Source organism: Pinus tabuliformis, chromosome 9 (genome assembly GCF_031772625.1).
Source record: "Pinus tabuliformis cultivar Carrire ecotype Pingquan chromosome 9, CPIR1, whole genome shotgun sequence".
NCBI lineage: Eukaryota > Viridiplantae > Streptophyta > Pinopsida > Pinales > Pinaceae > Pinus > Pinus tabuliformis.
Genome location: NC_142307.1, coordinates 434,672,535 through 434,697,203, shown reverse-complemented (window position 1 = coordinate 434,697,203; position 24,669 = coordinate 434,672,535). Strand labels below are relative to the sequence as shown.

General features: G+C 37.1%; 1 protein-coding gene and 1 pseudogene across 1 annotated transcript in view; both read right to left on the bottom strand.

The window, feature by feature from the left end:
- Window positions 1-17,969: 17,969 nt before the first annotated feature.
- Window positions 17,970-18,470, bottom strand: LOC149149029 (vacuolar fusion protein CCZ1 homolog pseudogene; annotated as a pseudogene).
- Window positions 18,471-18,718: 248 nt separating this feature from the next.
- Window positions 18,719-24,669, bottom strand: part of LOC149149028 (replication factor C subunit 3-like) — a 9,258-nt gene continuing 3,307 nt past the window's right edge. Inside the window, exon 4 of the mRNA XM_089442361.1 lies at window positions 18,719-19,474. Within this exon, the coding sequence (XP_089298487.1) occupies window positions 18,719-19,474 (756 nt within the window). The remainder of the gene's footprint in view (window positions 19,475-24,669) is intronic.

Here is a 24,669-nt window from a genome sequence, read left to right as displayed (position 1 = left end):
TCCCACTATGAAAGCCTTAATAATACCTACCCTATATTGCACATTGTGCATTCTCAATGGACATAAGGGCCATCCCTTGATCCCTACAACTGTAATCTACACAATCCCTAGAGCCTCCTTCTCAATCATTGCACATTGTGTAGTTATAATGCCCAAGCTTGCCTCCCTTCTCTCTTGGAATTTCCTTTTGCACAACACCTCCACCAACCTTGTCTCCACTACACATTGTGCACCTTTAGTGGTTAGTAGAACCATCCTAAAACCCTTGCAGTTCTCATATTGTAATAACAAGATCCTCCTCCTTAATCATTGTACACTGCAAATTCCTAGTGAGCAATATTGTCATCTCTAAATCCATAACCTACACAGTGCACACAAAAATGTTTCTTCCTCCCTTGCCACCATTCACTACACAATACTAGTGCCCAGTCCTCCACTCCTTACCTCTTGCTCCCATGCACTACGCCCAAGAAGGCCTCTCTCTCAAAACTTTTGTAACTGTCCCATCACAATTAGTATTTTACATGAGAAAACAAGGTAGACTAGGTGATTTCTGGACTGATGTTGTCTTGTAATGAGTAAAATTAATTTTTAGGTGTTATCATCCTATCATGGAAATATGATGCTCAAGGAGGTCATCAAGAAAAGTTTATAATAAGGACACTTGTAAAGATAAGACACAAAGATGCTAGCATGCAGGAGTAAAGGAACCTTGAAGCACAACAAAGATATGGCAACTCATATTGACTTTGAAGGTCCCAATTCTTATCTAGACCCTTTGGAGGGTGAATATGAAGAAAATCATAGATAAATCGTGGAGTGAATACATAGTAGCAAATCGAATAACTTGGCATTGATACACTACAATGATATCCCATGTCACAGTCTCCAAATTGTAGCTCTTCAAAGTGTCAACACAAGAGTGTTTTTTTGTCTCATGTATTTTTCCACATATCGGTGGAATGTAATTATGTAATTTTGAAAATAATAAATATAAATTTTTAGGAGGCCCAAGGGTCACACATGGAATATGAAGAGTCACTAGGAAGTCCAAGAGTCATGCAAGAGTTCAAAAGTCACATGGAATCTCAAGAGTCATGAGGGAGGTCAAGAGTCACATGGGAGGTGAATAGTCACCTCATTTTTTATAAATAAACCTTCATAGCTCAAGCAAAGGAATTCCCACCTTGGGTTTTCTAGATTAGCATAGGAGAGAAGATAATTCTTTGGAGGAGAAAGTGGTGGCTTAATATTCTACTATTGGGGTTCTTGTTGCATCATTGTAATTGTGTACTTAGAACTTTCACTTAATATCTTGAAGCTCTTAGAGTCAGTGCAATTTCATGCATATATTGTGGATGTTGTAAGAATATTATTTTAATGTTTATGGTATATGTTTTTGTTCATACATACTAAATAAAATGAACTATTTCATTGGATTTGGTATATATCTTGTTGAATGTAAATTGTTATTTTCTTTTATTATCATTTTATTTTGTGAACTATTTTGCAGGTTAACAAACGATTCTCTCTATGCTCGTGTGTGTATTTATTAGGACATTACTATTAAATTTACTCTAAATTCCCTCTCTCTTTATTTCTATCCATGAAATAAATTTTTATGCATTTCAATTCGTGTTTCACAAAGTTAACTCACTTTCTTATCACGGAGTTATGTGCATATTCTCTTGTGTTGATAATTGCAACAAATAAAAATCCTTAAGATCAATAGAATGGTGGTCAAGTTGAATTCCTAGATGGGGCTCCTATCCCAAATGGTGTAAGGTCTACTTGGGACTTCATATCGGGGAGGCCCCCTATGTTGGTGGACTTCCACCACCATCAACAACAACCTTCATCCAATTTATAGAAACAAATGTATTTCCATATATATGAAGATGAGTAATTTGTTGTTCTTCAACAAGGTGAAGAAAAAGTTTGAAATCCATAACTTTAGGAAAAAAAAATTGTCACCCCAACATTGGAAAAGAAATAAATTAGGTCGGTGGTAGATGAAGAGAATCCCCCTTCTTGTCCTTTTGGAGGATCACCTTGTGTTGTTCCAACAAATAATGCCTAAGGAGTTTCACTATGGATCTGTAGCTCTAAACAAGGCTCCTTGTGCTTATATTTGGGGGTTGATGGAAGGCATCAAGGATTGCAATATTGTGTAATGCCACTTTGAGGGTTGAATGCTCCTAATTCTAAAAATAACATGATTTCAATCTAACTAGATACCCTAATAAATTATTAAGGGAACCACTTTTTGTTTCTTTTTATTTTGTGAGGAGAACCCATTTGACAGAGTTTCATCAATGAAGGGACCTTCCTAGACATAGGCTTGACCATGATCTCTTTCGAGTTCCCTCCATATGAATTGGATGAAAGATCATGACAAGAAAAGGTAAGTAATGGATTCCTTAGCTCAACAACACATAATAAAAATTCATAGACCTTAGAATGGTATTACCCCAAGTGAGATTGATTTCTAATAATATTCCATATAAATCATTTTTCTCTTGCTATGAACTTTAGTTTCCATAAATTCTTCAGTCTCCAAGGATTTGGGTCAAGCTATTGGTAAAATATTAGAAAATTATATCCATATTTTTGAATTTAAACCCCTACTAGGTTGTGTTCCAATGTCAACCGATTAGGGTTATCAAAGAGAGATACAAAATAATTATGAAGGGCAAACATGTAATTTTTCCAAGCAAAATAAAAAGCCCCTTCAAGATTTAATTTAATAGTTGATTGTGCCTTCAAGAATATCCCTTCAATCCACTTGATCAAGGAAGAAAGAACCTTCCTTGTTAACCATGTATATCAATGGATCAAGAAAGAGATGGTTGATGGAGCTACCAATCCATGGATGTTTTCCAATTAAGACCTACGAGTTCCCTTTAACTTTCCATTGAAGCTCTTCAATTATGAGGGTGAAAGCATGGAAAATAGCTTTCCAAATAATGGATCCATTCCATTTATCTTTGTTAGGTTCTTTTATCTAGTCCATGATGGAAGATATACCTAGATATTTTTATTTTCTCACTAAAAACAAGAAACCATCTCCCTTCCCTAAACAACAAATATTTTTAACTACAACATCCCTACAAAACAGGAAATTTATTTTACCTCCTTCAACCTTTAGAACAAAAATATTTTTCTAAGACATAAGAATGACATACCTTTTTTCTTCTTAACCTACCTAGATAATTTAGAAGGGATTCTTCCTAATATGTTCAAAGGTTCCCTTTGGAATCCATGCCATGGAGTACCAATATATTAGGATTGCCTCTAATGAAAATTTTACTATAACTAATATTCTATCTCAAGAGAGCCACCTATTGCACCAAATATGAATTTTCTTTTCAATTATTTCCAAGATCCATAACCAAACCAATTTCTGTAATTGTTTAGTTTTAAGATGAATCCTAGATAGTTAAATCCTTAACCAATATCCACAATGTGTAGATAAATGAGGCTTGATATAGCTTGTTTCTCTCATCCACATATTACCAAAGAATTCATTGGTGATATGGATCTATTAATTGTCATTCCAATGGATAAGAAAAAAATGTTGAGGATAACCTAAAATCACTTTATATACCTTATATTTTCTTCACAAAAGATTAAAATGGTGTCAACAAAAGAGTAAGTGTGATAGGAAAAAAATTGGGCCTATTACTATACCTTTGAAACCATTTCAGAATAATGCATTAAAGGTAATTCTATTAGACACCTAATCCATTTTGGTTATGTTTAGGAATATGAACCATCATTGAGAGTCTTAAGAGACCTTGTAACATGAATCCAATTTTTTTTTTAATAATAAGGCATTTTGTGTTTATCCTCTAATTTGATATCTATTCTATCAATGGTATCATAGAAGGCGTTCCTTAAAGGTTTGTTAGATCTACCTCTCTTATCCCATCATATATTCCACTCTAAGTAATCATAAAACTATTTTTCCCATTTGTCTACATTATTCTCTACTCTCTTTGGTTCATGTTTCATTCACTCTATATATAACTATTTGTGCAAGTTTCTAGACTCTATAATCTATCATTCCCATATTACATCATCATTCACAATTTTTCATATCTACATGTTAGGTACTTTCAAGGGATGACTAGAAATTATAGTGGATTCTTATTTATTAATTTTAGTTGAGATGTTTGTTGGTCCATGGAATCATTAACCCGTCAACTTGATGACTCCATATTGTTTCTATATATGTATAATTAAGTCCTTCTTTACCCATTGTAGCCTCTCATAGATCGTCAACAATTTGGGCCATAATCAATAATAATATTTTAGAAAGTTCTTCAACATGGCGATTTTCCTATTATTATGAATCCCCATGGATGTGTGGGCTCACTTTTGATCACCCAAGGTCCTTTAGAGTAGTTGAAAATGATTATATATACGTTATTGTACATTTCATTACAAGGTTATGACCATATATTGTTGGTATTAACACCACTTCAAGAAAACAATCAACACATTTTGAGATCATGATCAATTCCAATGAATATTAAGTTCACTTCATGAAAATATTACAAAGTATGTTTGAATTTAATTATTCTCATGTTCATCACATTCATCTTAACTACAAGCTTACACAATATTAATTGATACTTTAGCAGTGTGGAGTAAACAGGGAACAACCAACATGTGCTTTAATCAATGCAGTGGACTAAAATACAAAAGCATTTGGTGAACAAAAATTGTTAGGTATAATGATGTTAAAAAAACATAGAATCTATGATATTATCTTCAAGTTGGAAAAATTCTAGTGACATGGTTGCTCATAAAGGTGCATGTAATCTATTGTAATTACTTCGAGCACAACCCCAAATTATTGGAAAGTTATTAGAACTTGCATCGTTGAAGTAATGCTAATGCTTAGAATCTCTTTTGATTTTACTTTAAAATATGTAACTTTGTATTTATATTTTCAGTAGGTCTATTTATAGGTTCGTGAAGCCATAAGTTGACATCCTAGAGATGATAGGAAATGATTCAAAAATAAATTCACATTCATAATAAAGGATAATGGTAACTTGCAAATAGTATTTTTGTAATTTTAATGGCTAAATTTATTTATAACTGTGTGTCTTTTTTCTAGAAGATGACACCCTCATTAAGCTAGCCATGTGGAGGATAAAAAAAAATTACCTTCAATATTGTGAGCATGGTGGAAATATTTTCATCTTTCCACTTTTATCTAATAAGGGGGAATAGAGGATCCTAGTTTTTAAACCCTATTAATCAAGCATGTACAAGAAAACCCAAGGCACAATAGTAACAAGAGCCTCAAGCTTGAGCTAGAGTCATAAATTTATCTAGAGTCAATGCCATGAGCATGATTCAATATGTGGTCTTTGTGATACCACCATTTAGTACAAGAATTACATGTTATGATAGAAATCAATTTGCGTTCATATTCAATTCATCATTTATGAGAATTTACAATAAAAAATGAGATTAACTTCTAGGAAAAATTGGAAATTTTCTAGGAACTTCTAAGCATTACATCTAATTTCCACAGTTTGTGATCATATTCAAACCACCATTAGTTTTTAATTGTCATCAAATATATACTTTTTTATCACTTTCATTTAGAATTAAAAAATGATTTTCAGCCAAATTTGGAAATGTTCCAAAAGCTACTAAGCCTTAGACGCAAGTTCTAGAGATGGTTGTCATCCTTAAACCCCCATTTAGTATAAGAGTTAAGATTCTACTAGCCATTATGTTTATGGTCATACCAAAACCACCACATTCAAAGAACACATTCAACCATTGGAAACTATCCTCATCTCTCTATTGGGACTTAGATACACCCCTTCATATGGAATGTTAGGTGCCTAATTTGTTTAGGTTATGGTGAGGAATACATACCATAATCAGGAGTCTAATAGACCTTGGAATGTGAATCCAATGTTCACAAAAATGCATTTATATGTCTAAAATTTTGGTGATAAATCATTCCAGGCTCATCCTCTAATTTAATCCACATTTTATCAAATCCCACTGATGCCTTTGGCCACAAGGAGAAGTAAAAATGGTGAAAAGGGTATCCCTTCATCAAGCCTCTTTTAGCATGTAAAAATGTGGTAGTTTTTCCACTGGTGAAAAATACAAAGGGAGATAAAATAACTCAATTGAAGGTCCAATACACAAATGTATGACAAAATCCCAAGTGGATGAGAATTAAACATATGTAGAGTTGGCTCTATCTAAATATTTTTATGAATCAACTTTAAAGAAAATCACTTCCTACTTACAACTATGGATAGATTGTAAACCTTCTTAGAAAAAACCAATTGCTTCATGAATTTGTCTTCTATTAAGAAAACAAAATTTCTTTGGGTAGATAATTTTAGAGAGAATTTAGGTGAAGAGAATTTATCTTGGATATTATCTCGTATATGGAGTTGTATAGGGAGATAATGAGAAACTGCTTGAAAGAGGATGGATTTTCAAATTTGGGAATGAGTAAAACAAACGTAGTGTTGAAAGAAAATAAGATACAACTATAGGTCCTAGAGTACTCCACAAACTTAAGAAAATGATCACCTAGAAACTTGAAGTATCCCAGGAAGAATTCAATTGGAAGCCCATATAGACCTAAGATTTTATATTTGTGGAAACTGTGTAGTATAGCTTCAAGCTTTCCCATGGAAAATTCAACCACAATTAGTCATTCCCTCATTATCAATGAAGTTAAGAAATACATGCAAAGAATAATATTTATTACAGCTCTTTATTAATCATTATAAAGTTTTTTTAATTACTTCATGCCTTCCTTAACCAACTCCAAAAATTAGTTTCTTGGGAATTATTAGAGCTTGAAATGGCCTTGATAGAATTTATTTCCTTCCTATGGTTAGAGAAATGGTTGAAGAATATAGAATTATCATATATGACTTAGATCGCTAGGGATATTCTTTTCATTCTCCAGTTTTTCTCTCTATCTAATACGATTTTTCTTTAATGATCATCTAGGAATTTTAGCAAAGCTTTAATCTAAAGAATAACCTTACTACTCCCCTTGTGAGATGGATCTTATCTGATTTTTAGTATGATCAAGGAGCATGGAACCATATTTAATTTTCATTTTTTTGGTGATAAGGTAATTTATTTTGACCATTTGATATTTTCTTAGAATTGGATGTGAGGAGAAGCCCTATGATTTGGATGGTAAGGCATTCTAACCTCTTTTAAAACTTGGAAGAAAGTAAAGTATTCAAAAAAATGTGGGCTCAACATTAATTGATAAGGAAGCTTATGCATAATAGCTTTTAACTCCAAGAGAGTAGGTAAATCTCCTTCAATAAATACTCATTCATGAATGTAGAAGTTATCTTCCAAGAGAGTATAAAAAATTACAAACCTATCCAACAACTTTGTGAATATATATTCCCAAACTTTTCATTCCTCCAAGTAGGTAATAATTTTGGCAATTGAATATCAAGGAGGTTATCACTTGCTAGATTATAAAAAATGAAGTATGAAAGGGTGTTTAGGTGAGTAGAATATCCCTAAATTTTTCATGATCTTAGAGTAAAATTGAGATTACCTCCTAAAATTATTTTGTTCGTATAATAAAGGGATATTGAAAAGTGGAATCCCAAAGCTCTATCCTAATAAAATAGGGGAAATAATTGGGAAGGATGGGTGGCATCCAAAAACTTCTCCCAAGTCTGTTAATTAGGTGGCATAATGAAGGATAAAAGTTAGGAATATTTTTCTCCTTCTAAAATAGATTCTTGAATGAAAATAACTTGGAGCTTATGAGAGTCTACAACGAACTTAATATATAACTTTTTGAGGGGTTGGTATGATCAACCATAAACAATTGGGTGAAAGAATAATGATTTTGAGTTCCTTGATGGGGTTGTTACTCTAAGGGTCCCTAAAAATGTTTTTTTTCTACTAGATTGAACTTTAGCATTTTCTTATCTCTAGTAGAGGGAAATAAAATACTTCTAGCCTCTAAGAAAGGGTTTTGATTTTGACTCATAAATAATTCCCAAACCTCTTGAAATATTTTTATAATGGGAGAAACACATATCAAGGGTTTGGATTTAGAAGATATCCATCCCTTTTTATGGGAAAAAATGTATTTTCGTCTAGAGTTGAAGGAGTGGAGGTGCCATTAGAAGGACTGGGAGAATAGTGTGAGGAGGTAATCACCATCACAATAGGGTAAGCATGTTTAGAGAAAAATGGGGAATAGTAATTAAAGGGGAAGGATGGGGGACAAAGAGTCTGAAAGGTTAGACATAAAGTATACTAATTCAATTGGAAAGTAGGAGAAACTTGTAGGAGAAGGAGGCACACAAGTATTAAAATTATCAACAAAATTGGAAGAAAACATGGGTAAAGTAAAATTAAACTGCATACTCAAGTATTTCACAGAGTACTAAACAATCCATAAGGATTCCATGTGATGTTGAAATATCTACTTCCATGTTCTTACTTTAAGGAACTTGAGTTATTTAGGTTTAGGGACCTGGAGGGACACACCCATGTGAATCATTTATCATTAGAGAGTGTATTTAACCCATATTTTGTGATTAGTGTACTAATATAAATTGACCCCTAGGTGGTCATAAGCATGAAATCTTCCACACTTTAAAGGAACCCCATCTTAGTTAATGGGCTTTCTAAAAACATGTTTTTCTCTTCTAATGGTAATGGCATCTACAGGTCCTTTGAAAATATTCAAGGCCGCTAAGACGATTGTGTTGATTGTGAGATCTATTCATTCATGGATGGATTGTATGGCTATAATCAAATCAAAATTCTCCCAGCAGATCAACCTAAGACTACATTTATTTGTCCCTAGGGCACGTTTGCGTCCCAAAGACTCCCTTCCAAATTGAGGAATGTTGGGGCTACATTTTAGAGGGAGATGAATTATGTATTCCATAATATCAAACACATCATGAAACCTTATCTAAATTATCTCCTTGCTCTCTTCAAACATCAGTTTGACCACCCGACGGATCTAAAAGCCATTTTCTTATGATGTAGGTATTACAATATTCGATTAAACCATTACAAATGTGTGTTTTTTGTTAGCTTTGTATAACTTCTTGGTTTTATGGTTTCAAAACACAGAATTCGTATCAATCCTTTGAAATTTCAGACGATTATAGATTTTCCTATGCCTTCTTCCCTCTTTTAGCTCCAACTCCAAGGGAAGGTTAACTCTATGGAGGTTTGTCCGTAACTACGTTGAGTTGACCAAAGGATCCACTCACCTATTAAATAAAGGGGCTCCCTTCCATTGGCACAACAATGCTCAAACATTGTTTGATGACATGAAATATGTACTAATTCGAGCATCTTTGTTATATCCCCCAAATTACCAGTGCATTTATTTCCCGTATCTTGTCATTGTCGTTACTACCATCACAATGGTATTGGTGCAAGATGAAAATATAGGGACTAAACATCCCATTTACTACTTGATTTAAAATCTCAATGATACCGAAGTCATGTACACTCATGTCAAGAAGTTAGCTTTGGAGGCTATTCAAGCTGTCTAGATATTTTGTCATTATATACTGCTTTGGAAAACTACAGTTATTTCAAGTTGCAACCCTATGACATACATTTTGTCATGTTAATTGTTGACAGGAAAGCAGTCGAAATGGTTCTTCATCCTATAGGAGTTTGACCTAGAATTCATCAAATCCAAGTCAAATAAATCCTTAGTTTTCATTGAGCTGATTTGCGACCTTCCCAGTGGTGGTTTTGAATCCACGTCTAAAAATTCAACCCCAAACAAGTTTTTTTTATTTTATTTCATCATATGACCCTTGGTATGGAAACATCCTTTTATATCTCTAGACCCATACTTTCCGGTCTAATACCTCTCACTTCGAGCAGCAACGTATTCAATATCAAGCCAAATATTATATAATCATTGGTGACACCCTCTATCATCATGGTATCTGTTATCTCAAAATCAAGCCCTGGAAGGCTGCAGACCAGGAAGACTTCAAGTAACTGTTTCAAACCAATCTTTTGACTAAGGCTTAGCATCCTTAGCCTGAGAGGGCTCTCTCAAAGGGTTATTGATTTTGACTATTAATAAGATGGCTAACTCTTGTGGAATAACACTAACAAATATGAAGGCTGGACAAACATTAAACTAATTTCCATTGGGCCTATGGAGTCAATCATACTTCAGTAAATAATGATACTGCCTTTACATAGAAGTCAGGGCACTTAGCATTAAGATGTTCAGAACACAACACACATATGGAACCACAACTCATAAGTGCACACAGGAAGTCAGAGCACAATCAGTGAATTCTAAGTGATTGTACACCTATGCAACTGTAAAAAGACATAAAGGAAAAGATAAAATCATACATTCTGAACATAGAAATCCCTCATGAATCCTGAGAAGTAAAGAAGCCAAATTATATTACTGAAATTTGTCTTTACATAAGCCAAAACAATGCTTTGTTTATCAAATTTCCAACCCTCATTACATTGTTGTTTCAGCTATATATAGAATCCTTATTCTAACTAATTCGAGCTTCCTCCTCCAGCATGAGGGGAGTCGATAACTACCTCTACTGACACCTATCAGCTATTTAACTAACTAATAAATACAACTAAAGTGCTGACTGGAGTTTTTAAAGAGTTCTAAATTAACTATGACTCTAACTCTATTTTCCATGCATACGGCTTCTCCTTGTTCTTTGACACCTGGTCCTCTTTCGATTTGGCTGAGCTGGATATTTAATATTCCATATTGACCTTGAACTTCTATCTCTAATATCTAATTTTAGTTTTCTCGGCTTCTTCTTTCTAAAAAATGCTAATGTACAGAAGCATTTCTAGCTTATAATAACCCAAAACATGGAACATGCCACGTTCTTGATGTGCTGTGAGCTTCATCGATGGACATGTGTTCAGGCAAAAGTTTCTTACAGGCAGCTCGTTTGTTGTATCTTGAATGGTGATAAAGGGACTTTACAACAGAAGTTTAAAATTGGGTCGAAATATTCCACCTTTTTAAAGCATCCACCTGTTAGAATCTGATTGACTATTGTTGTTCCAGCTGATGTCTTGCATACCCTTTTGGCGTTTCCCTTTCAAAATTCCCGCTCATAATACAAAACTGCCTATCTGTGTTAAAATCATCACCTACAGCAGTTTCGTAGTGCGCTACGAAACTGCTGTGTAATTTCAAAAACACAGCTTCAACCCAAAATCTGACTGTCTTCAAGTAATAAGGAAGAAGAGATGTATGCCAATCATTGGCAATGAAAACAAAATCCTCCCCATAAGGTCCACTAAAGTGTTCACTGCTTGAGAGATTAAGAATCCTTGGAGCTTCAATAGCTGCCTGACATAAGAGGCTAAAACGAAGTTCATTGTCTTGGGTTTTTATCCCTGAACAAGAGATAATTGCCTCAGAAGGTTTATGATCTTCTGCTTCAACACTATCACCAACAAAGTCCCTGGTTTTATCATAAGACTCAACTATGACTTGACCTTTTATGCTTTTGTCAGGCCATATAAAGTTCGTTCTTCCATCAATTCTGCGGATGATCCATGAACTGTTTTTTGCTCTCATGCAAATTTCCAAATCATGCTCATGAGTAGGATCATCTCTCTCTGCTCTTTTCTTCACCAAATCAACTTCTGCTCTCAACTTGCATAAAGCAGCCAGGGAGCCCTTTGAAAGAGTAGTGACCTTGCCAGGAGGAGATGCCCTTGATAAATTTCTGTCATGATTGCAAAACAAGTACCTATAGCCAGCCACGTGATACATATTGCCACCACCCCACTGCTTAGTTAATTTCTCCTCCAGATTCAATATCTTCAGAGAAGCATTTTCAAGGAGTTGTTGTTTTAATACAAAGATCTCATGCACACCATTCACTAATGAGCCTGCTGGAATAAGTAGAATGATTGTCAAATTCTTTTGCTGATATACACACATATGCATGCGTTCCTCTGTTTGTTGTAGCCAAACTGTCGGGCTTACAACACTCCTACCAGCCATCTCTGCCCCCCAAATTTCAGTAATAATCTCACGGATACTAAAATTAACAGCACCAACCTTTAGCAATCCAGTATTTGAATGCTTTGATCTTTTTGCTTGAGAGGGATAATGATTGTTTTTTAGCAGCCATAACTAGCTTCAGGCCTTGGAGCATATCTTCAACGGAATTGCACATAATTGTAACAGGAGAATCGGGGATGCAGGGCATTTGTAGTCGATTACTTTTCAAAACTGTTGCATCATTAAAACTAATTTCGAGATATTCAAGTAATATCCCAATATTAGCCTCCTCTGATAATATTTACTGAACTTGCACCAAACATTCAACATCATCAGCAAGGCCAGCCCCTTACTAGTCTTCATTTCCGAAATGTAGTGATAAGCATTTGTAAACGACTCACTTAACAACTAGAATGATGTTTGTTCAATATCCTTGGGCATTGAATTCCCCGTGCACAGGTAGACAGCTTCTTTAGTTACATGAGGAGAAGCCATCTGTGTAGACTGCAAAATATTAAGAGCCTTTCTCATGTTACCACAGCTAAGCCTCACTATTGCAGACAAGCCATCCTCTATGACATCAAGCCTTTCTTTAGTTATGACATGTTGTAGCCGCTCCGTAACATTGGCAGGATCAAGAGGAGCAAACCGAAATCGTGTGCACCTTGAGTTCAAAGCTGGAATAATCTTATTGACATAATTGTAGATGAGAGAAAACCTTGTGCTCTTTGTGTATTTCTCCATAACCCTGCGCAAGGAAAACTGAGCATCTTTTGTCATGGCATCTGCCTCATCCAACAAGACTAGTTTTACACTCAACTTTGCATCAAAACTGAAACTCTGAGTGCTTGCAAAATCCTGAATTTGATTGCGAACAACTTCAATTCCCCGATCATCCGAAGCATTCAGCTCCAGGATCATCTGGTACTGACTCCCATAAAGCTTGCGTGCGACAGCCAACACAGTTGATGTCTTCCCGGTACCAGGCGGACCGTAAAGAAGGAGATGAGGCAGCTTGTAAGAGCACAAGCCAATCTGTGAGCAGATCTTCTGAGGATTTTTTTCTTTTTTTGCGCTATCAAGAGCTCCACAATCACATCTCCATATTGTGATACTACTGTTTTGCATTCCTGGCTGATAATACCCGATGCACCAATAGCATTGTTGATGGTGTTATAATGCCCGATGGACCAGCCAACAAAGAAGTTCCAGAATCTACAATAGCAGCACAATCTCCAGCACAGAAACCTGTTGATTTATCATCAAGGAGGAAATCTCCCATATCAAACTGCCAGTAACCCTTTCGAGTAACAGGTGTATACTGACGTTCACCCTTGAAGTGTTCAGGATCAACACCGCCAAATACTATCTCTCCTCCAGATAATGATCTCACATTTGAGTTCATTTTGTCACATAATACACTCTCAGGCAGTAGAGGACGGCCATGAACAGTGTGGCGACCCATCTGGGCACGGGATGAGGTGTGGATTTGTCTAAGAGGTACTGAAACCTACGCGATACATCATTCTTCTACTGCATCTCCAGAGATCCCGCCGTCGAATCATCGTTATAGGCCGCTTCCATCATTAGAACCCCACAGAGCACGAAATCTGAATATGAAGATGAATCAACGCCTGAATACACTTTGAATTCTCCAAAGATTTGCGATCGTTATACAGAAATCGAATTGAACTCAAACCCTATTTCCTGTGCTCCTCATCTGCCTCTGCTCTGAAGATTTGCTGCTCTTCCCTCTTCTCTACCGGCTTAAATACTGCTTTCGACCCGTCTTGACTTCTGTCAATTGATGGGCATATCAATTGACGGGAAAACTTGAGCTCAAACTCTTCGTTCCACTCCCAAACGCTATCTTCCTGCATCCAAAACATTAATGCCCAAGACATAAATGCTATTCCATAGGTGCATCCGATATGGGACAAGTTTCTGAATTTGTGTAACGTCGGCTCCGCCCTGATTGTCCTCTATAAAGATGCTCAAACTGCGAACATTCTGGAATTTTACACACTTCAAGACAACTGGTTTTGTAGACAGCTTCCTGGCAAGGCGACCCCATCCTAGCCTTTTAGCACCTGGAACTGTTTCTAACACACGTGTTGTTTTACTGCCCCATGCATTTGGCAAACCATTCGCCACAGATCCTCATTTTTTGTCAACTGATAAAGACGCTTGCAAGCTGATCCAACAAATGCAACATCTCTGGGTGTCAACCGTGACAAAATTTTTTGTGCTAGAACCTCGTCACTCAGCTGGAAAATCCCACAGATTTCACGGCAGAAATGTCCTTGTCCAATTACAGCTGGCCTGTATAAGAAAGGATCGGACAATGACCGATCTGAAAATCTAGTAGATGCCTCTTTGTGAAAGGGTAATGGCATAGGACCCAAGTCAATATTTGCTTCAGTGAACAGCTGAATTCCTATAATGTGTGTGATGATCCCATCATCACCATGAATTGGAGTCAAGCGGAACCTATTCATCAGGGGAGTCCCATCCTTCCTAAAGTTCAATAGCTCACTTCCCTGCCAAATGTCGATGTATTATGGATTTTCATCAAAGATACTATCATGTATAGCTCCTTCTTTGACAATCTGATGACGGAAAATTTAGGTAACCTGATGTATGTTCCCCTGTGAGATTCTCCCTAGATGCGGATTTCTGGAGGGAAGCAAAACTCTGTACAATATGTATGCTAGGATATTGACCTCCACTGGATACCAGAACTTCGGCCCATGTAGTGGGATTATAGGAAAAACCTTGAGAATGAAACACAACAGTATTATTTGTATATTGATGATAAGATCCAGCACTGTGACATGTTGAGTCAGATATTCCCACAGAATCCATAGGAGACAGCTGTGAAATATTGGCTATGGATTCGAACAATTCCCCAATTTCGTAGCGCAGCCAGTGCAAAATATGAATTATGCGCTACGAAATCACCTAGACAATTTCAGCTTTGAAAATTTTTTTCTTGAGTGATAACAGTGGCTCCACTTGGGATAGTGTGCTCTTGTGGTACACTAAGAACTCGTAGGTCCAGTGCTTTATCTTTTTTATTACAAACGAAAATCTGCTTGACAAACATTCCCTTCAAGCTTCTTGGGCCTTCACCTCGGGCTTAAGCTTGATGATGACTGTAGGAGAAAGAAATCTACATCTACTGAAAAATAAATGCTCAGTCAACATTGAGCTTATTTTCATTTTCCTACCTACCTACCCTAACAATTCAAACTTCTTTCAGCTCAATCAATGTGAAATTTCCAATGTAGCCAATCATTTGTCTTATCTGATGTTTGATTTCTTTGACTGCATCGGAGTTCAGAGCCAATATGATATTGTGATGACCGCTGCCACTGAAATTGCCTCTGATCTTCATAGAAAAACTGAAACACTAGAGAGTAAAAATCTTCCATATATTCAGCTATAGGATCCCAGAATACATGATCATCTTGATGATTCTTGTAACTTTCTAGTTGTGCAAACTGATCTTCAACAACAGTGTACACTTCCTCAACCGTGAAAGAGAAAGGAACCAACACTCTCTCCTTGTGTTCTGCCATAGAAGGCTTCTGAAAATAATGATCATGATTATGAAGACTATATGTCTGAACTTGACCTTCTAAACCTTCAATATCTTTGGCAAATTCATCCAAAAATTTCATCTTATCCTCTACCTTGTAGTCAAATGATTTTAGATAAGAAGACAAGGACAAAGAAAAATTTTCAACTATTTCTTCATTAATATGATGATCATTCCACTGTTTGAAACCTTGAATTGAAGGAGAGTTTGCCACCGCATCTGATCTATCCATCCATTCCTCCAAAAACATAAGCCAAAAGTCTTCAAATGACTTAATGGATTTGGTAGGAAAGCTTTCAATCCATTGTTTACATTTCCCTTGAAGTGAATCATAGAACAACATAATGCAAACATCCTCATGTTTAACTCTAAGAAGCTCAGTAAAATCACAGAAATCTGATATATGCTTCAAAGTCAAACTCAAATATTCTCCATTGAATTTTGGACCATTCCTTAGAAAATATGCATCCTTGGGAAAATGATTTTGGAAACCATGAATTCCTAAAAAAATTATGCATGCATACCTTGAAACAAGAATGGTAGCATCTGGGTCTTTCATAAATCCAGTGGAATCACCATGAATGTATGAATTTTGAATTCTTCAACAATGGAGTCGCCAAGGTAGATTTGCAGCCTCAAAAACCTTCTGAGCTCCTGCTACCTTCAGAAGTTCAGCTTCATAATTTCGGGAATGAGTAATCTTCAGGCTCCCGGAAGACGCACCAAAATGTTATCTCAAAATCAAGCCCTGGAAGGCTACAGACCAGGAAGACTTCAAGTAACTGTTTCAAACCAATCTTTTGACTAAGGCTTAGCCTCCTTAGCCTGAGAGGGCTCTCTCAAAGGGTTATTGATTTTGACTATTAATAAGATGGCTAACTCTTGTGGAATAACACTAACAAATATGAAGGCTGGACAAACATTAAACTAATTTCCATTGGGCCTATGGAGTCAATCATACTTCAGTAAATAATGATACTGCCTTTACATAGAAGTCAGGGCACTTAGCATTAAGATGTTAAGAACACAACACACATATGGAACCACAGCTCATAAGTGCACACAGGAAGTCAGAGCACAATCAGTGAATTCTGAGTGATTGTACACCTATGCAACTATAAAAAGACATAAAGGAAAAGATAAAATCATACATTCTGAACATAGAAATCCCTCATGAATCCTGAGAAGTAAAGAAGCCCAAATTATATTACTGAAATATGTCTTTACATAAGCCAAAACAATGCTTTGTTTATCAAATTTCCAACCCTCATTACATTGTTGTTTCAGCTATATATAGATTCCTTATTCTAACTAATTCGAGCTTCCTCCTCCAGCATGAGGGGAGTCGATAACTACCTCTACTAACACCTATCAGCTATTTAACTAACTAATAAATACAACTAAAGTGCTGACTGGAATTTTTAAAGAGTTCTAAATTAACTATGACTCTAACTCTATTTTCCATGCATACGGCTTCTCCTTGTTATTTGACACCTGGTCCTCTTTCGATTTGGCTGAGCTGGATATTTAATATTCCATATTGACCTTGAACGCTGAATCTTCTAACTGCTCAGAAGTATTAGGAGATTTTCCTTGTTTCTCGGCTTCAGTTCTTCTCAAAAATGCTCGAATGTACAGAAGCATGTCTTCTAGCTTTTAATAACCCAAAACATGGAACACTGCCACGTTCTTGATGTGTTGTGAGCTTCATCGATGGACATGTGTGCAGGCAAAAGTTTCTTACAGGCAGCTCGTTTGTTGTATCTTGAATGGTGATAAAGGGACTTTACAACAAAAGTTTAAAATTGGGTCGAAATATTCCACCTTTTTAAAGCATCCACCTATTCTGATCTGATTGAATATTGTTGTTCCAGCTGATGTCTTGCATACCCTTTTGGCGTTTCCCTTTCAAAATTCCCGCTCATAATACAAAACTGCCTATCTGTGTTAAAATCATCACCTACAACAGTTTCGTAGCGCGCTACGAAACTGCTGTGTAATTTCAAAAACACGGCTTCAACCCAAAATCTGACTGTCTTCAAGTAATAAGGAAGAAGATATGTATGCCAATCATTGGCAATGAAAACAAAATCCTCCCCATAAGGTCCACTAAAGTGTTCACTGCTTGAGAGATTAAGAATCCTTGGAGCTTCAATAGCTGCCTGACATAAGAGGCTAAAACGAAGTTCATTGTCTTGGGTTTTTATCCCTGAACAAGAGATAATTGCCTCAGAAGGTTTATGATCTTCTGCTTCAACACTATCACCAACAAAGTCCCTGGTTTTATCATAAGACTCAACTATGACTTGACCTTTTATGCTTTTGTCAGGCCATATAAAGTTCGTTTCTTCCATCACTTCTGCGGATGATCCATGAACTGTTTTTTTCTCTCATGCAAATTTCCAAATCATGCTCATGAGTAGGATCATCTCTCTCTGCTCTTTTCTTCACCAAATCAACTTCTGCTCTCAACTTGCATAAAGCAGCCAGGGAGCCCTTTGAAAGTGTAGTGACCTTGCCAGGAGGAGATGCCCTTGATAAATTTCTGTCATGATTGCAAAACAAGTACCTATAGCCAGCCACGTGATACATATTGCCACCACCCCACTGCTTAGTTAATTTCTCCTCCAGATTCAATATCTTCAGAGAAGCATTTTCAAGGAGTTGTTGTTTTAATACAGAGATCTCATGCACACCATTCACTGATGAGCCTGCTGGAATAAGTAGAATGATTGTCAAATTCTTTTGCTGATATACACACATATGCATGCGTTCCTCTGTTTGTTGTAGCCAAACTGTCGGGCTTACAACACTCCTACCAGCCATCTCTGCCCCCCAAATTTCAGTAATAATCTCACGGATACTAAACTTAACAGCACCAACCTTTAGCAATCCAGTATTTGAATGCTTTGATCTTTTTGCTTGAGAGGGATAATGATTGTTTTTTAGCAGCCATAACTAGCTTCAGGCCTTGGAGCATATCTTCAACGGCATTGCACATAATTGTAACAGGAGAATCGGGGATGCAGGGCATTTGTAGTCGATTACTTTTCAAAACTGTTGCATCATTAAAACTAATTTCGAGATAATCCCAATATTAGCCTCCTCTGATAATATTTACTGAACTTGCACCAAACATTCAACATCATCAGCAAGGCCAGCCCCTTACTAGTCTTCATTTCCGAAATGTAGTGATAAGCATTTGTAAACGACTCACTTAACAACCAGAATGATGTTTGTTCAATATCCTTGGGCATTGAATTCCCCATGCACAGGTAGACAACTTCTTCAGTTACATGAGGAGAAGCCATCTGTGTAGACTGCAAAATATTAAGAGCCTTTCTCATGTTACCACAGCTAAGCCTCACTATTGCAGACAAGCCATCCTCTGTGACATCAAGCCTTTCTTTAGTTATGACATGTTGTAGTCGCTCCGTAACATTGGCAGGATCAAGAGGAGCAAACCGAAATCGTGTGCACCTTGATTTCAAAGCTGGAATAATCTTATTGACATAATTGTAGATGAGAGCAAACCTTGTGCTCTTTGTGTATTTCTCCATAACCCTGCGCAAGGAAAACTGAGCATCTTTTGTCATGGCATCTGCCTCATCCAACAAGACTAGTTTTACACTCAACTTTGCATCAAAACTGAAACTCTGAGTGCTTGCAAAATCCTGAATTTGATTGCGAACAACTTCAATTCCCCGATCATCCGAAGCATTCAGCTCCAGGATCATCTGGTACTGACTCCCATAAAGCTTGCGTGCGACAGCCAACACAGTTGATGTCTTCCCGGTACCAGGTGGACCGTAAAGAAGGAGATGAGGCAGCTTGTAAGAGCACAAGCCAATCTGTGAGCAGATCTTCTGAGGATTTTTTTTCTTTTTTTGCTATCAAGAGCTCCACAATCACATCTCCATATTGTGATACTACTGTTTTGCATTCCTGGCTGATAATACCCGATGCACCAATAGCATTGTTGATTGTGTTATAATGCCTGATGGACCAGCCAGCAAAGAAGCTCCAGAATCTACAATAGCAGCACAATCTCCAGCACAGAAACCTGTCGATTTATCATCAAGGAGGAAATCTCCCATATCAAACTGCCAGTAACCCTTTCGAGTAACAGGTGTATACTGACGTTCACCCTTGAAGTGTTCAGGATCAACACCGCCAAATACTATCTCTCCTCCAGATAATGATCTCACATTTGAGTTCATTTTGTCACATAATACACTCTCAGGCAGTAGAGGACGGCCATGAACAGTGTGGCGACCCATCTGGGCACGGGATGAGGTGTGGATTTGTCTAAGAGGTACTGAAACCTGCGCGATACATCGTTCTTCTACTGCATCGCCGGAGATCCCGCCGTCGAATCATCGTTATAGGCCGCTTCCATCATTAGAACCCCACGCAGCACGAAATCTGAATATGAAGATGAATCAACGCCTGAATACACTTTGAATTCTCCACAGATTTGCGATCGTTATACAGAAATCAAATTCAACTCAAACCCTATTTCCTGTGCTCCTCATCTGCCTCTGCTCTGAAGATTTGCTGCTCTTCCCTCTTCTCTACCGGCTTAAAGACTGCTTTCGACCCGCCTTGACTTCTGTCAATTGATGGACATATCAATTGACGGGAAAACTTGAGCTCAAACTCTTCGTTCCACTCCCAAACGCTATCTTCCTGCATCCAAAACATTAATGCCCAAGACATAAATGCTATTCCATAGGTGCATCCGATATGGGACAAGTTTCTGAATTTGTGTAATGTCGGCTCCGCCCTGATTGTCCTCTATAAAGATGCTCAAACTGTGAACATTCTGGAATTTTACACACTTCAAGACAACTAGTTTTTGTAGACAGCTTCCTGGCAAGGCGACCCCATCCTAGCCTTTTAGCACCTGGAACTGTTTCTAACACACGTGTTGTTTTACTGCCCCATGCATTTGGCAAACCATTCGCCACAGATCCTCATTTTTTGTCAACTGATAAAGACGCTTGCAAGCTGATCCAACAAATGCAACATCTCTGGGTGTCAACCGTGACAAAAATTTTTGTGCTAGAACCTCGTCACTCAGCTGGAAAATCCCACGGATTTCACGGCAGAAATGTCCTTGTCCAATTACAGCTGGCCTGTATAAGAAAGGATCGGACAATGACCGTTCTGCAAATCTAGTAGATGCCTCTTTGTGAAAGGGTAATGGCATAGGACCCAAGTCAATATTTGCTTCAGTGAACAGCTGAATTCCTATAATGTGTGTGATGATCCCATCATCACCATGAATTGGAGTCAAGCGGAACCTATTCATCAGGGGAGTCCCATCCTTCCTAAAGTTCAATAGCTCACTTCCCTGCCAAATGTCGATGTATTATGGATTTTCATCAAAGATACTATCATGTATAGCTCCTTCTTTGGCAATCTGATGACGGAAAATTTAGGTAACCTGATGTATGTTCCCCTGTGAGATTCTCCCTAGATGCGGATTTCTGGAGGGAAGCAGAACTCTGTACAATATGTATGCTAGGATATTGACCTCCACTGGATACCAGAACTTCGGCCCATGTAGTGGGATTATAGGAAAAACCTTGAGAATGAAACACAGCAGTATTATTTGTATATTGATGATAAGATCCAGCACTGTGACATGTTGAGTCAGATATTCCCACAGAATCCATAGGAGACAACTGTGAAATATTGGCTATGGATTCGAACAATTCCCCAATTTTGTAGCGCAGCCAGTGCAAAATATGAATTATGCGCTACGAAATCACCTAGACAATTTCAGCTTTGAAAATTTTTTCTTGAGTGATAACAGTGGCTCCACTTGGGATAGTGTGCCCTTGTGGTACACTAAGAACTCATAGGTCCAGTGCTTTATCTTTTTTATTACAAACGAAAATCTGCTTGACAAACATTCCCTTCAAGCTTCTTGGGCCTTCACCTCGGGCTTAAGCTGGATGATCACTGTAGGAGAAAGAAAACTACATCTACTGAAAAAAATGCTCAGTCAACCTTGAGCTTATTTGCATTTTCCTACCTACCTACCCTAACAATTCAAACTTCTTTCAGCTCAATCAATGTGAAATTTCCAATGTAGCCAATCATTTGTCTTATCTGATGTTTGATTTCTTTGACTGCATCGGAGTTCAGAGCCAATATGATATTGTGATGACCGCTGCGACTGAAATTGCCTCTGATCTTCATAGAAAAACTGAAACACTGGAGAGTAAAAATCTTCCATATATTCAGCTATAGGATCCCAGAATACATGATCAGCTTGATGATTCTTGTAACTTTCTAGTTGTGCAAACTGATCTTCAACAACAGTGTACACTTCCTCAACCGTGAAAGAGAAAGGAACCAACACTCTCTCCTTGTGTTCTGCCATAGAAGGCTTCTGAAAATAATGATCATGATTATGAAGACTATATGCCTGAATTTGACCTTCTAAACCTTCAATGTCTTTGGCAAATTCATCCAAAAATTTCATCTTATCCTCTGCCTTGTAGTCAAATGATTTTAGATAAGAAGACAAGGACAAAGAAAAATTTTCAACTATTTCTTCATTAATATGATTATCATTCCACTGTTTGAAACCTTGAATTGAAGGAGAGTTTGCCACCGCATCTGATTTATCCATCCATTCCTCCAAAAACATAAGCCAAAAGTCTTCAAATGACTTAATGGATTTGGTAGGAAAGCTTTCAATCCATTGTTTACATTTCCCTTGAAGTGAATCATAGAACAACATAATGCAAACATCCTCATGTTTAACTCTAAGAAGCTCAGTAAAATCATAGAAATCTGATATATGCTTCAAAGTCAAACTCAAATATTCTCCATTGAATTTTGGACCATTCCTTAGAAAATATGCATCCTTGGGAAAATGATTTTGGAAACCATGAATTCCCGAAAAATTTATGCATGCATACCTTGAAACAAGAATGGTAGCATCTGGGTCTTTCATAACTCCAGTGGAATCACCATGAATGTATGAATTTTGAATTCTTCAACAATGGAGTCGCCAAGGTAGATTTGCAGCCTCAAAAACCTTCTGAGCTCCTGCTACCTTCAGAAGTTCAGCTTCATAATTTCGGGAATGAGTAATCTTCAGGCTCCCGGCAGACGCACCAAAATGTTATCTCAAAATCAAGCCCTGGAAGGCTGCAGACCAGGAAGACTTCAAGTAACTGTTTCAAACCAATCTTTTGACTAAGCTTAGCTTAGCATGAGAGGGCTCTCTCAAAGGGTTATGATTTTGACAATAAGATGGCTAACTCTTGTGGAATAACACTAACAAATATGAAGGCTGGACAAACATTAAACTAATTTCCATTGGGCCTATGGAGTCAATCATACTTCAGTAAATAATGATACTGCCTTTACATAGAAGTCAGGGCACTTAGCATTTAGATGTTCAGAACACAACACACATATGGAACCACAGCTCATAAGTGCACACAGGAAGTCAGAGCACAATCAGTGAATTCTGAGTGATTGTACACCTATGCAACTGTAAAAATACATAAAGGAAAAGATAAAATCATACATTCTGAACATAGAAATCCCTCATGAATCCTGAGAAGTAAAGAAGCCCAAATTATATTACTGAAATATGTCTTTACATAAGCCAAAACAATGCTTTGTTTATCAAATTTCCAACCCTCATTACATTGTTGTTTCAGCTATATATAGAATCCTTATTCTAACTAATTCGAGCTTCCTCCTCCAGCATGAGGGGAGTCGATAACTACCTCTACTGACACCTATCAGCTATTTAACTAACTAATAAATACAACTAAAGTGCTGACTGGAGTTTTTAAAGAGTTCTAAATTAACTATGACTCTAACTCTATTTTCCATGCATACGGCTTCTCCTTGTTCTTTGACACCTGGTCCTCTTTCGATTTGGCTGAGCTGGATATTTAATATTCCATATTGACCTTGAACGCTGAATCTTCTAACTGCTCAGAAGTATTAGGAGATTTTCCTTGTTTCTCGGCTTCAGTTCTTCTAAAAAATGCTCGAATGTACAGAAGCATGTCTTCTAGCTTTTAATAACCCAAAACATGGAACACTGCCACGTTCTTGATGTGCTGTGAGCTTCATCGATGGACATGTGTGCAGGCAAAAGTTTCTTACAGGCAGCTCGTTTGTTGTATCTTGAATGGTGATAAAGGGACTTTACAACAGAAGTTTAAAATTGGGTCGAAATATTCCACCTTTTTAAAGCATCCACCTGTTCTGATCTGATTGACTATTGTTGTTCCAGCTGATGTCTTGCATACCCTTTTGGCGTTTCCCTTTCAAAATTCCCGCTCATAATACAAAACTGCCTATCTGTGTTCAAATCATCACCTACAACAATTTTGTAGCGCGCTACGAAACTGCTATGTAATTTCAAAAACACAGCTTCAACCCAAAATCTGACTGTCTTCAAGTAATAAGGAAGAAGAGATGTATGCCAATCATTGGCAATGAAAACTAAATCCTCCCCATAAGGTCCACTAAAGTGTTCACTGCTTGAGAGATTAAGAATCCTTGGAGCTTCAATAGCTGCCTGACATAAGAGGCTAAAACGAAGTTCATTGTCTTGGGTTTTTATCCCTGAACAAGAGATAACTGCCTCAGAAGGTTTATGATCTTCTGCTTCAACACTATCACCAACAAAGTCCCTGGTTTTATCATAAGACTCAACTATGACTTGACTTTTTATGCTTTTGTCAGGCCATATAAAGTTCGTTTCTTCCATCAACTCTGCAGATGCTCCATGAACTGTTTTTTGCTCTCATGCAAACTTCCAAATCATGCTCATGAGTAGGATAATCTCTCTCTGCTCTTTTCTTCACCAAATTAACTTCTGCTCTCAACTTGCATAAAGCAGCCAGGGAGCCCTTTGAAAGAGTAGTGACCTTGCCAGGAGGAGATGCCCTCGATAAATTTCTGTCATGATTGCAAAACAAGTACCTATAGCCAGCCACGTGATACATATTGCCACACCCCACTGCTTAGTTAATTT